This window comes from Gadus chalcogrammus, chromosome 15 (genome assembly GCF_026213295.1).
Source record: "Gadus chalcogrammus isolate NIFS_2021 chromosome 15, NIFS_Gcha_1.0, whole genome shotgun sequence".
NCBI classification, from domain to species: Eukaryota; Metazoa; Chordata; class Actinopteri; order Gadiformes; family Gadidae; genus Gadus; species Gadus chalcogrammus.
Window position 1 is genome coordinate 28,326,736 of NC_079426.1, and position 14,859 is coordinate 28,341,594.

Here is a 14,859-nt window from a genome sequence, read left to right on the forward strand (position 1 = left end):
TGCGATCAAAGTAACGAATGGATTGATCACTTACTGGTTGATGGAGGACGGCTCCCTTCAGGTCTCTGTTGTTACCTGTGGGTTAATGGAGGACGGGTCCTTGCAGGTCTCTGTTGTCACTGGTTGGTGGAGGACAGGTCTCTGTTGTTACTGGTTGGTGGAGGACAGGTCTCTGTTGTTACTGGTGGGTTAATGGAGGACGGGTCCTTGCAGGTCTCTGTTGTTACTGGTCGGTGGAGGACAAGTCTCTGTTGTCGGGGTTATAGTTCTACAGGCGGAGGTATTTCCAGCTTGGTGGCGCTAGCAGGCTAGCGTTCAGCGCTATCCGCTAACCAGCAGATGACTTAGTGAATAATCCTGAAATAGTCCTCATCCTCAGGAACATAAAGAACACGAGAAACGAACCGAGTGACGGTAAGTAGGTCCTCGATGAGCTGGTTCGGCAGGTTTCATCATATCATGTTTCATCATCTTTAGATGACGGCTCTTGTCCTCAGCGTGGTCCTCTGTCGGGAGCCCCTGCACATCAACAAAACTGTCCTGGTTCTGCTGGACGCTGGGAGAGGAAACACAAACACAAACACACACACACACACGCACACACACACACAAACACACCGATGGAAGAGCAAAGGACTGTGGGGCTTGTAGTACTAGTATGTATTACACACACACCCACAGACACCCACCCAGGGGCGCCGCTAGGGATTTTGGGCCCCATGAAAAGAATGAAACTTAGTGTCATTATTTTTTCTGTATTATAATTTCATCATCATTAGGGGCCTCTCTGGGCCCCCCTCCATCATGGGCCCCTAGAATCCGTCTCCTTTACCCCCCCTTTTCGGCGCCCCTGCACCCACCCACCTTGTGTTTAACACACACACCAACATACTAACACACACAGGCACACGCACTGTGTTTGAGTCCTGGTGTTTCCGATGGTACATTTCTCAGATCAGAAATGAAATTTGCAAAGCAGTAAGTGCATTTCTCAAAACAATGTGTTCAAATAGCAAAACACCATGGATTGCCTGCAAAAGCCAGTCTCTTGCTCAAAAATCCTAGTTCATCTCTCAAAAGTAAATATCTGTTTCAATGAACATGTCAGTGCCATCAGAATGACAAGTCCTTGTGTCATTGTCTACGGATAAGACAGTCAAATTGCTTAGTCATGTTGTCAACATAACAGTGTACTCTGGAGGGATGTTCTGATGTAAACTATGGCTGAAGTTTTGAAGACAATTATTGTAAATTGTAAGTGTATGTGTATGTGGGAGATTGATTGCAAAAGACTGTACAAGATTCACATTTAAGATTTTACTGTAATTTATTGAGAGACCATGTCATTGTGATACAGAAAGGAAAAGACAACACTGCATAGCACTAAGAAAAAAACAAAAAAAACAAAATTAGAAACGTGAACATAGGATAATCTCCCTAGGGAAAATTGTACATGCAGTACTGTAGGAATTAGAGTGCAGTCTTCCTACACCTCCTGACGTTCCTGTCTGTTGGGCCACAAATTCTCATCCACATCACAACGAATATCTTCTCTTGCGATGCAGCGTGGAAAGAATCTTTTAGAGTGTCTTATCCAGCCTCTGCAGGCGTCTGCTGTGATGTCATCACACGCTGCATCCATGGCAGCCAGAAGGGTCATCTGTGAATGTGGCTGGTGATCATAAACTTTCCATCCCCATGCTGAGAAAAATTCCTCAATGGGATTAAGGAATGGGGAGTAGGGTGCGAGGAACTCCATCAGCATCCTGTTGTGGGTCGCAAACCATTGCCTGATGATGTTGGAGCGATGGAAACTAACATTGTCCCAAACTATCACGTACTTTGGCAAGTCATCTCCAATCTGACCCCTCTCTGGTTCAGGGATGAGATCCCTGTAGAGTGTGTCTAAAAAGGTGACAAGACGCACTGTATTGTATGGCCCAATAAGGGGAATATGCGTTAGCACACCATTCTCAGAGATAGCAGCACCCATAGTTATGTTCCCGCCCCGTTGGCCTGGCACATCAACTGTAGCTCTGTGGCCGATGATATTTCGACCACGCCTTCTGTGTTTCGTTAGGTTGAATCCAGCCTCATCTACGTAGATTAAGTTGTGCGTTGGTTCACTTGCTTCCAGTTCCATTGCACGCTATATCCAGAAGACACAAAATTAGTTTTATGAATTACATGCATTTTCATTTTGGACAAGATACAGTTACATCAAATGTATACAGCACATATCGCATCTTCTTTTCTACAGCCATAGCAAATGTGTAAAGGTCACACTTACAGTACTGTATATCACTATACGATGTTGTACTGTTTACTGTGAGGTAAAGTTACTGCATGCTCATACATGTTTTACCTGTACATACTGGTAGCGCAGCACTCTTTCACCATTTCTTTCAAATGGAACATTGTACAGCTGCTTCATACTCATTTGGTGTCTTTTCAGCAACCTGTCAATGGTTGAGATGCTGACTGTTTGGATGTTTTCAAAGATGTTGTTGTCCTCTATAATGGCACTCTTTATCTCCCTTAGTCTTATGGCATTGTTTTCTACAACCATGGTGCAAATAGCCTGCTCCTGTTCAGGTGGGAAAAGGGGCCTTCTGCCACCCCTGTGAGGTTGTCTTGCCATCCTATGTGGAAAAAAAGTAGTACTTACTGAATATTGTAAAATGCAAGAGGAATACTTTACTGTAATATGAAGCATTACAGAAAGTATACAGTACAGTGCCTATCGTTAGATTACTGTCTGTTCTCTTGACGAAAAGTCTGAATGATTGAGGACACAGTTGTTCTCCCAACATTTGGCTGCACCCTTCGACCAGCCTTGGCCATTGTAAGCCCATGATTGATAACATGGTCTACAAGTGTGGCTCTTATCTCATCAGGAATGTTCATTCTGCCTCTTCCTCTGTTGTGCCTCCCAACTCCTCTGCCACGCAGCCTCACTCCTCTTCCTCTTCTCTGTTGACCCCGTCCAATTCCTTGTCCTTCCATTGTCAAACATTGTAACATTGTGTTGTGCTCCAGCTATATATATACTTGATTGTTGATGAGATGCACCTTTAAACTACTTCAGTAAAACTGGTTGATCATTGGTTGATCTAACGCTTCAAACATTTCCCTTCATTAGAGAAGGTCTAGATTCACCTGGGGGCAATTGACCAATTCAGGACAGACTTAGACAAAATAACAAAAAAAAGAGTCTAATGCCAGTGTAGAGAAATGTATATAAATATGCTTGACATATTATGAAAACTTGTTCAACCATTTTGCATGTAAAGACTTATGCAATGAACTCATCCCCAAATGTTGTGGGGATGAGACTATTCCATAGAGACCATTACAATACATTTTGATCAACATGACATAAGCATTATCAATATAATGTAGGAAAGAGCAGAGAATTGTACATAACCATGTGCATGGATGTACCAAAGCATTTGCAACGTGTTCAAATAAATTAGAAACTTTTTTTCATGTGCACAAGTGACACACTGATGTGAAGATTGAACAGGTAGTTTTGAGAATTTCATTTCTGATCTGAGAAATGAACCAAAGCGACTGAGAAAAACGGTAACAAAGACGTTGAAAGATGGTGCGATCTACGAGAGAGACGCAGAGCAACTTTCCTTAAGAGGCTTTTGTCGGGATAAAAAACCCTAACCCATCCCTAAACCAAAAGCGGTTAGCAAAATAAAGAATATGTTGCTGTTTTTGCACTTGTAAATAGTTAATCGCGTTTGTAGCCTACACTCAGACGTGAAGTCATTCTTGCATGCGAGTATCTCAACTCACAACTCAAAACTCACCTGTCTTCAAGTCACAACTCAAAACTCACCTGTTCAAACTCGCACACAACGTCTAACTGATCACTGTTTTGATTGTTTTTTTTGTTTTGTTTTGTCTTGTTTTTGTTTTATTTATTTCTTATTGCTTATGTTTACTTATTTATTTATTTATTTATTTATTTTTTCCACAATGTCTTGTTTTGTTTTTTTTAAATGTATGATGAATATATGCTCTGTAAGGTGACCTTGGGTGTTTTGAAAGGCGCCTCTAAATTAAATGTATTATTATTATTATTATTATTATCTTGATTCATAAAAAAATATTAACATTTGGGAATATGCAAATTATTTGAAAGAGGTTTAGACTCCGTGCGCAGCCCCGCCTTCTCCAGTGAACCAAGAACCCCCGCGCCGTGCCAAGCCTCGACCGAACCGGCTTGGCAGTGTAGAAAGGCCTTATGGTGGAGAGAGGGCAGTAGTGCGCATCTAAAAAAGCAGCCAACCACTCTTAAAACCCTTCACACAACACAACACAACACAACACAACACAACACAACACAACACAACACACACACACACACACACACACACACCACGGTGCTGATTGACTGTGTGCACACACGCACACGCACATATACACACACAATGGCGGGTGCTGACTGACTGCGCACACACATAAATCTCAGTTTATAAGAGCTGTAGGCGAAGTAGCCTCATCAGAGACTCTACTTGCGTTAAACAGCAAAGTCTCAGAGCTTGGCGTCTTAAATCTTTTGTGGACTTTTGTCAACAGCTCCTTTCTCTGCTTGCAGTATCACACAAAAATACGTAATTTTGGGTCGCCATGGTTGTTGTATATAGGCCTACAGAGGGGGGTTCCGTGTCATTTAATATTTCATAGTTTCCAATAACTCCCGCTCAGCCCCTCGCAGCTTGGGAGTGACCGTGACGAGTGTGTCTCTAACCTTCCGGGAGTAGTAGCAGTATTTGATACAATTAGATTCAAAAACGGTTGTGAAAGAAAAAAAAGTTCACTGTATCCGGCCCTTTACATTTAAGCTAACAGATATAGATATTCGATAAAAAATAAAAAATAAAATCATATAACTTCAGAATAATCTGGCGGGCCAGATATTATGTCTGGCGGGCCAGATATTATGTCTGGCGGGCCAGATATTATGTCTGGCGGGCCAGATATTATGTCTGGCGGGCCAGATATTATGTCTGGCGGGCCAGATATTATGTCTGGCGGGCCATTTATGGCCCACGGGCCGCCATTTGCCGACTCCCTACAATGAAAGAATAATGCAGTATTGCAGTTAATTTTTTTTATTTAATAAAAAAATAACATAATGTGAATAAAGATGTTGTGTGTGACACACAGGGCAAGCCCTCTAAAGAGGAGTGTGGTGGTTACTAGGCGCAAGGACCCAAACATAGCAACAGCAGGGTTGTGTTCTGCAGGAGCCGGGAGGTCAGCTGGTACCAGAGAGTCCTCCGTGTGACAGGGTTATGTCATAGACACACGCTGTGCTCAAACTCAGCAAATATTAAATAACACTGTGCTGTTCCCGGTCTGAGGAACTGTGCAGGGATGTGTTGTCATGCTGTCAAAGCGACAGTAACCATGTGCAGCTGTGTGTTGACATAATGTTTAGTGGATCACAGGCCAGGCACACACTGGCTACCCCAGATGAATGAGCATGTGTTCTTGTGTTGATTTAGTTTGTCGCTGTTGCAGAAGTACGAGTAGTCCTTCTGCACCGTGGTACAGTATGTTTATCTACAGTGAACATTCCTTAAGCCATAAACTTAAGTCTGTGTTGACAACAGAGTCTTTTGACACATTTGTCCCTCCTCCACTCTGGCGATACTACAGACTCTACAGATTCATCTACCAGATCAATAATGTAAATAAGAAACTGTTCTTAATGTTTTATCTGGAAAAATAAAGGTTAAATAAAAAAAAAAAAAAAAAAATTCTGGCTCGGTATTCTGGCTAGAATACTGCTATAGATAATAGGTTCTAAGGTAACAGGACGCAACAGGCCAACATTACACGGTCTGTAAACTTACAAAGAACCATTATTGTTTCCACCTTGACTATACTCTCACAAATTATAATTTTGAATAATAGTCAAAGAAAAAAACATCTGAATTGACTTGGATTTTTCCATGATCTGGAAAGCGTGAACGTGGAGAGGGGCCTGACAGCAATCCACCCTGCCGTAGACTGTGGTCCCTGACCGCCCCATGGAGAATCAGCTGGAGGAAAATGGTGAGAAGGTTGTTTCCTTGGAATCCATTTTTTTATTTAACTTTTGGTTGACCTACAAAAGTGTATGGAGCCCATTATAGGTTGCTAAAGGCATTCTACATAACATTTTGTTTCTTTTGGATCGCCCCCTAACTATCCTTCTGGGAAAAAATGGGGCGTGCATCACTTGGCCTGTTTTGCTTGCTTGCCAGACTTCGCCTAACTTTGTGCCTGACAAAAGTTTGAGTAAAATGAAACAAAACAAGCGATTTGAAGCAGCAGGACCAGTCCAGACAATATATGGATGTGATGGCACGCTTCATATAAGCTCAATAAATATTTTTTGTTCATACGTCATTCTGTTCTGTATTGTTGTATTTATTCTTAGACCAACAAACCTAATTCTGGAGACGTTTTGAAAGGAAAGACGATTGTAGTGGGAGAACTGGGGTGCCGGTGTAATTGTGTGTAGATGGAAATTTGACAGGTGTCATGAGTCAGGGAGGAGGGGCCCTGAGCAACCCTCTACTAAGGGACGAATGACCTCCCTGCAAGTTGGCAGCTGCAAACAGGTGATTGGTAGAAAATACTCCACAAAACATAATAGCACCAGCAGGGGATGCTAGAGTGCATATATAAACTGAAGAAAATAAAGAGGGTCCGTAACAGTCAGTTTAACCTGTATTATGTAGGCTAAAGTCAATAATTAGTCAGTTTAACCTGTATTTAGTATTGGCTATTGGCCATGTAGTTATGTATGTGCTTATTACTGTTGTAGAGTTAATGCTGCAGGAAACATTGTAATATATATGATAACTTATTAAATGTAGGTTCAACAGGCTCATTCTCAAAGACATTTTGGTGTGATAATTTCAAACACTGATAACAACTCACATACACTATCTACAGCTGGTAACTACCCCACATACACTATCTACCGCTGTAAACTACCCCACACTATTTACAGCTTTAAACTAACCCACATACACTATCTACAGCTTGTAACTACCCCAAACTATATACAGCTGTAAACTACCCCACATACATGATCTACAGCTGTAAACATCCCCACAATATCTACAGCTGTAAACCACCCCACACTATCTACAGATATAAACGACCTCACATACACATAAATAAAAAAAGTTAATTCTTTGTATGAGCTACACATTAGCTTAGTGGCTGGCATGAGCCACTTAGCAAGGTAGCACATCGTAGTAAGCTAAATATTGATTATCAAATAAATAAATGAGGTCTCTATTGTGTGTTTGCCCTGATGTTACGCCATTGACATGCAAACAAATGTAACGGACTGTAACACTGCAGAACATTCAAAATAATGAAGGTTTAAAAGGATATTTTCCAAATATTGATATATATCAGTGGAAAGAAATGTACCAGCTGATCCTATGAGCTGTTATTCAACAGCTCATAGGATCAGACAGACAACCCTCTGTAGCCAATGACATCAGTCTATCTCTCAGTTCACTTAGATGCAAGTATAAGTAAGGTTAACTTATAGCATGAATAATACAAGAATATAGGGTAAATATATTTACAACGGAGCAAAATGTTAAACACTTGATATTACCTGGCTTTCCTTGGTCAACATGTGCTTGCATTCTGAGGGACACATGTGCTCCTCATTCACGTGTTGCAAAAGATGTACCCCCAGCCCCCTCATTTAAGTATAAGTGGCCCCTCAAAGACGGCTGGCTCACGTCACGGTGAGAGGAAACGCCCTCCAATGGTTTCTCGTCTGTGGTTTTAGAATAGGCTCCAAGTTGGTGTTAGGTTAATCCATACCCCGGTTAAAATCAGACACTACCAGCTTTAGGATTATGACTGTATATGCCACAGACAAATAAAGTGCCATTGTTAACTATTACAAATGCATATTTTACTGTTTAAATCAATATTGGTTTCACAGGGCTCCTCCAAAATGTGGTAAGTCATGGAGATTTAAGATCAGGTTAATAAACAAGGCGATGAATGGATTTTAATGAAGGACCTCACTTCTAATGTATAATATGTAACCCTTCTGTACGTACTTAGGCCTACTGTATGGAATGTATTTTTGGACATTGTGCGCGTGAACGAGAGCATTATGATTGGCCATGGACATCTTGGAGGAGGCCACACAATTAGGATATAACACGGAGCTCCGAGACTGTTCGCGAGTTCTTTGCAAACCAAGTCAGGTGATGTTACTCTCTGCGGTAACAATAAAGCCTTGATCATTCAACCCTAGGCCTTCCCGACCTCTGCCAATGATGGTTGCGGCATGACTAATTATAATATGCACAATCCTAATCAAGGACCAACCCCAACGACACCACTAATGTACACACATCTTAGGCGGTGGGTTTTATACACGACAGTTTGAACATTGTTGGAAACCACTGTGATAATGAAAAACTCCCAAATATATATAACAGAGTGATTCTAGACGTTTTTTGATATTTTAATGCAGAAATGTTACATATTCTACCTTCAAATCTTTACACCTTTAATACACGACAACACACAAGAAAAAAAACAGATTCTCAAAATCCACTAAATAACTTGGGTGGAACTAATAAGACAACAAAGGCAAACTAGCGAAATATCTAGAGAATAAAAATAACAATGACAGTAAAATGCTGACAGATAAGAGTCAATTATATTATCAACTTTCTGGCACTTTATGACAGTAAACCCACATTATGTTCTACAACACATTTTTCAAAGGTCTTTTTTATCTGCAAATTGTAACAATTCCAACAAAGATTTACGGAATGACGTAGCCTATTTATATTATTTGCTGGCAAAAGTGTGTGGTAATGGCATACAATATGGTATACTTCAAGAATTTGTACATTTTCATTTGTGACTAAAAGATGGGTGCAACCGGGTCAATATTTTTCTAATAGGCTTGTAATTTGATTTAATTGCTGAGTCACTGCAAATAATTGTATTTAATGTTTTTAGTTTGCTCACCACCCACTGCCATTGGCTGAAGGGTATGCAGCTCTCTGATTGGAGCAGCCACAAGGTAATGGTTAACCTAAACAAGGCCACATATGGACATGATAGTTAATTTCAGACACACCGGCCATGTTTCGTCTCTTTAGGGCTGAATGAAGTCACCACTCGGAACAAGCATTCAAATATGCAGTATTCAATAATAATGCAGTGATCAATCACTGAATTATGTATAGCACATCAATGTGCTATACATGCAATTTGGAAAAATATAGCACATCAATGTGTTATACATCCCTTCACAACTATTATGTATATTATCTGAATCATAACATGATTTGTTTCGTAGACTCTCTCCATATTAGGGATTGCACGTTAAAACATACAAAAAATAAACATGTGTGCTCATAACTTGTCAGTTTGGAAAAATGTAAAGCTATACAATAACTAAAAGAACGTCATACAGCAATTTCTTTCAGGAATCACTCGTTTCATAGATTTAACCATTTATTGCATGAAATGGTAACACACTTTAGTTTTTCGGTTTGGTTCCATCCTTTTCTGGTGCTCCCTGCTGTAGGATTTAAAACATGACATATAGATGTCAGATACTGAATACCAACTGCATACATACATGACTACAGGGAGCGCGATACATCCCCCATGGTGTACATCAGATATCTCAACCCATTGTGGAGGTAGTATGTGATACAGAGCAGAACAAGCAAGTGAAAGATGGGTGGTGGTTAACTTTGCAGACTGTGTTTGAGATGGAAGGTCTTCAATTGACCGCCTATCAGCGGGCGTGCGTTTCATTTGACAGCGTTAGCTGTCAGCTGATAGGGGCACATGACTAGAGTGTCCCGCCAGAGCTAGCTGCACCCATGTAATACAGATTTTATAAATATATATATACTGTTTATACAACAGAGTCTTCAGCACAGGAGTCACACCATATCAACAGTAAATACTCTTCAGATGATTGTGTCCTCAAACTTCAGATGACGTTGCTTGAAACATAATCACCTTCAGCCCTCAAATGAAATCATACAGAACAATCCCAAATAAAATAATTCTAAGAACAACACAATTTCTCCAATTCTGGAAAATGATAAGCAATAGCATATGTTAATTATTAGAGTAAGCAGGATCAGTGCATGAGACGAAGCAACTTTCTTAGGCATTCACAAATCCCTTTCAAAACATGGCTGAAGGAGACAGAAATGGCTGATATTACAAAGTTAATACTTCATGATGGCACAGTGATTGCATTATAAAAGTGTACAGAAGAGACAACAAACACGTTAATTAATGTTTGTTAAGTCTATCCATCACCAACCGAGGTAACACAATGGTGATTGAGCACATTGTACCTATTGTGTTATTTTTAATAGTTTGTATTGTATTGTTTTTTATTGTTCTGCATTGTTTTAATATCTTCCTGCACAGGGACTGCAGGTGTAAATAAGCTATATGGTTGTGTTGTGCTTGGCCCCTGTTAGCTAATCTATTTCAAACTTTGTCCCACTGATGTAAGCCCTTGCATTTGTTCTGGGTGTCGTGCCACTTTAAAATCCCCTTTTGTGTGTGTTGTTCTAACCATGAGAGTTTGAATATTCTATATTTTTTATTCATGTTAACCATGGTGAGGCAATTCATTTAATTTGTTGCCAGAATGTGGCACCAAATCACAAGGGTAGCATTTAGCATGTTGAGATTTCAGGCATCGAATACAACACAACGTGTGTTGTGTTGTATTTTGATACCTGCAACCTCTTGAATCATGAATCAGTTCAAAAGAATGAACAGAGTGGTACCTTGTACAAGATGCAGCCACCATAGAGAAGGTCTGAACACAATAAAGAGGTGGCAAGAGAGACATTTGCATCTATTTTGGAGGATAAGCTGGAATATACACCTTGTTGGTCATTCTATTTTCTTCTTTTGACCCATAACTGTTTTGCTCTAACTATGTTGCCAAAACCATGCCTTACAATACTGAATATAATCTGATATCACACCACTGATACATCCATATAAATTGTCCCTTTCTGTGTAAGACTAAAGGTGCACTTGTATTTATTACTAGGTTAAGGTTGGATAATATCTGCACTGGAGTAAACAATATTGTCCCTTGCCCTGAGTTTAGGCGCAGTGCATTCTGGGGGGATTAAATAGTGCCAAACAAACAAGTGACATTCTGTCCGACTTTCTGTCCATGTCAATTGTTCAATTCGTATTCTGTGAAGTATGCAATGTAACTTCTCAACTATAATACAATGAAATTGTGAATTCACTCATATGAAAAGATATGTGGAATAAAAAGAGGAAATATACGTGCATGCTTGTGCAATTGTGTGTTGGTTCAAGCTTGTTTCGGAAAATGATGGTCATTGGGCCACTCTATAACCCCCACACTCCCTGTCCCAACGTTCCTCCTCCCTGTCCTTACCAGACAGGCTAACACCGATGCCCTCCGTCCAGGCTGCCCTGAAGGCTGGGTTGTCACGTCCTGAGCTTCAGGATGATGGTGGCCAGAAGGAGGAAAAAGGTGTTCCATCCCAACGTGACCGCAAAACCGCGCCACACCATCATGTGACCTAGGCCCCAACCTATTGCAAGAATGGAGATGCATAAAAATGTGGGTGTTATAGGGGTTCATCTATTTTTTTAAAGCATGAATGATACAATACATAGAATTAATATAGATTAGTGGTGTCCTTGATTAGGATTTTGTATGTTGGAATTATTCATGCCGCAACCATCATTTGCAGCAGTTCAGCACTCTAGGTAGCGACCTAGTCAATCCTTTTCACCAGGACGTACCATCGTAGCTCTCTCTTCTCACCGTAGTGGTACGATATGTCCTTCTAGACTAACGATAGTACTATGACAAGGGAGCATACATTAGCAGAACAGAGTCTATCGAATCATGCTCCCCTATCAAAATATGCTACCTTATGTGTTTGGTAGCGTATTTGATCTGTAGACCAATTGCCTCTATCAAACGATGCTGTTTGTTCTATTTTCTTTTGTTGATTTAATAACCATCCCGCCATGTGTCTAAAGCAATGTTTAAATAGATTCATTGTTTTCAACGCAGCCCATTGTCTTCAGCCTCCATGTTATTTGGTACCATCTCCGACCATGTGATGGTTCCGTAAGAGTGTGTAACCTGTGTATGTGTGTCTGTGTGTGTTGTGTACTGTGTGGGTTGTGCACTGCGTGTTGTCTACAATAGGCATGTGTTGTGTACTGTGTGAGTTGTACATTGTGTGTTGTGTACAACAGGCATGTGTTTTGTACTGTGTGGGTCGTACACTGTGTTGTGTAAAACAGGCATATGTTGTGTAATGCGTGGGTCGTACACTGTGCGTTGTGATGGTTACCTCTATACATGATGCAGCGCAGTGCTTCTGAGGCGTAGGTCTGAGGCAGCGCCAGGCTGAGGTAGCGCAGAGGGTAGGGGATACACTCCACAGGCCAGATCACCCCTAACACAGGGAGGAACCATTAGACATTCTACAGGCAAGATCACCCCTAAGCCCAGCATTAGACACACAATTCACCAGGACCAAACAATGCTTGTGTTTGGTTGAAAAGCAAGAAGCAGAAAAACACTTCTGTGAGTTTACATACGAAAGCGTAAACTCTGAGACCTACATGCAAAGCCATATCAAAATACAGCTTGAACGATCACAAGGGACAACTGGCAGTAAGTGCAATATGAATGCACAGATCAAATACTATATGAACAGGATCTGGTCAATTCAAAGAAAGTCTGACTTGATCTGAGTGTGCTCGACTGAAACATGAGTACCAATAGGGCTGAACGATTTTAAGAAAAAATTGAAATTGCGATTTTTCTGGTAGAGATTGCGGTTTCGATTTCAACCACGATTTATTTTCTTTAAATCAAGTTTCAGTATAAATTAATATAGCCAATGAATTCCATTAAGGTAATGCAATAATGAAAACTGCTGGCAACAGATTTCAAATGCAAGACTGTTTATTCAAGTACCTAAGAAACAACAACCAAAAAAGTCAAATAAAAAGGGAGCCCTCTTTCTTAAGTAAACTTGCTTCAATGGCTCATCAGCATCAAAATAATTGCACTTTTGTAAAATAATTAAAAAAAAAAAAAAAAACGCAGCTTTGACGATCCCAAAATCGTAATGCTTGAGATCGCGATTTTCGGTCGAAAACGATAGATCGTTCAGCCCACAGCGTGCTGGTAACGTACCACTGATCACCAGGTTGGGGTAGAAGACGCCTAAGGCCGCCTGGTTGGCACTCTGCTCGTCGTCGATGGCGGCGGAGATGACCAGGCCGAAGGCGATGCCAGTAACGCCCTGCAGCACGATGAGGGCCACCACCAGCATCAGAGAGCCCTCGTTAGGGATCTGGAGCCGCACAGACCGGGAAGGAGAAGATAGCACTTGAAGAGGCTTTTCTAGGGTTAATAATTGCATTTGGGAGTACTACTAGAATAGGGTTACATGCATGCATGTTATATATACCCCCTAATATTCTCACACTTTTCATTTCTGGAAAACCAATTTCAGCTTCTTTGAAAAACATTCTGTTTTGTATCATGTTGCTCTAAGGTCCCGCCTCCCGAGTAGCCCAGTCTTCTGTGATTGGTCAGCACGCCCACTCTGTTGCGATTCGTCGAACGCTTTCCACGTGCGTCTGCAAATCCCCCCCCCGAGAAGTTGTAAACATTGCGGGTGACGGGAGGCGGAACTTCTGCACTTCAGCACCGCCCACTGCACAGTCTGACGTCACACTCACAAGCACAAACTAGCTGTTTCACACACTTTATGAGCCGCGAATACTCCCCCTGGCTCGGATTTAGATATTTCTAGCTTAGCAGACGTAAAACATGTGTCCATACATCATATAACAGTCTAAAGCAAAGGGAAAAGACGAAAAAGCATGACATCACCCACTCCAGAATGGCTCTAATCCAGGGACACCCAGGGCCCTGTGCTCCTACTGGGGTGTCTTCTGGTTTTGTTATATGATGAGTTTGACTCCTTGAGAGCGGTGCAAGTGTTTTGTGTGTTTGTATTACCTTGAAAACCAAGAGGACGAATAGCAGCATGAGAAGGATCTGGACACTGATCACAAACAGCTGAGACAGAAGATGGGCCAACATCGTCTCTAAAGAGCTCACACCTGACAGAGAAATAGGTGGAGAAACAAATAGTCAAACAAAAAAAAATTATATGTTTCTGTTGTGTAGGAAAACCTACATAACAGATGGACAAGGCGGGTAATAGGATTTATTCTCTATGCAAGGAATCTCACAACCCTGAATCTGAAAAGCTCATGAGGTCATGATAAACAAGGATATATCCCAATGCTAATTAAATATTTTTTTAATTAAAGTCCCCGGTCAACCAATCCATCCTTTCAAATTAGCTTTGTTTTACTGTTGTTAAGTTTGCAGTCAAAGATGGGAAAACAAATGTTTGCCATTCATTTTATAGATGCACACATGATTCATAGCTGGTTGTTATTAATGTGAGATATCTACAATTGTAGGAATGACCTCACATCAATTTACCAATAGTGCTAATCATAAGCCTGACCATTCACAAACATTGGCCTCAATTAGTCCCACATCCTTTACATATCATTTTAAATGAAGGGTCTGCCTTTGAATTGTCTTCAAATCTTCGAATTGGATAGCAGCACACTACGGTAGCAACACATGTCCTTGACACCGCTGAAATGTACAACTGTCTTTATTGTGACATGTAGAATAGTATCAATATTGTCAAAGTACATTTAGTTTCCTGTCGACTGGACATGGAGGTCTTCACGTCAGTC

At 40.9% G+C, this 14,859-nt stretch overlaps 2 protein-coding genes across 4 annotated transcripts in view; both read right to left on the reverse strand.

The window, feature by feature from the left end:
* Positions 1–1,328: 1,328 nt before the first annotated feature.
* Positions 1,329–2,609, reverse strand: LOC130404783 (uncharacterized). Its single transcript, XM_056609680.1, has 2 exons — positions 2,366–2,609; positions 1,329–2,149 (listed from the first exon to the last, which is right to left on the reverse strand). The coding sequence occupies exons 1-2, from the start codon at positions 2,567–2,569 to the stop codon at positions 1,487–1,489; spliced, it is 867 nt and encodes a 288-aa protein (XP_056465655.1). The 5' UTR covers positions 2,570–2,609; the 3' UTR covers positions 1,329–1,486.
* A 5,700-nt stretch (positions 2,610–8,309) lies between these two features.
* abch1 (ATP-binding cassette, sub-family H, member 1) overlaps positions 8,310–14,859 on the reverse strand; it is a 35,321-nt gene continuing 28,771 nt past the window's right edge. For all 3 annotated transcript variants that reach the window (XM_056609520.1, XM_056609523.1, XM_056609522.1), the window contains exons 17-20: positions 14,099–14,202; positions 13,265–13,424; positions 12,411–12,515; positions 8,310–11,633 (exon numbers count right to left, since the gene is read on the reverse strand). In XM_056609520.1, coding sequence (XP_056465495.1) covers positions 11,527–11,633; positions 12,411–12,515; positions 13,265–13,424; positions 14,099–14,202 — 476 coding nt within the window. In that variant the 3' untranslated portion in view covers positions 8,310–11,526. The remainder of the gene's footprint in view (positions 11,634–12,410; positions 12,516–13,264; positions 13,425–14,098; positions 14,203–14,859) is intronic.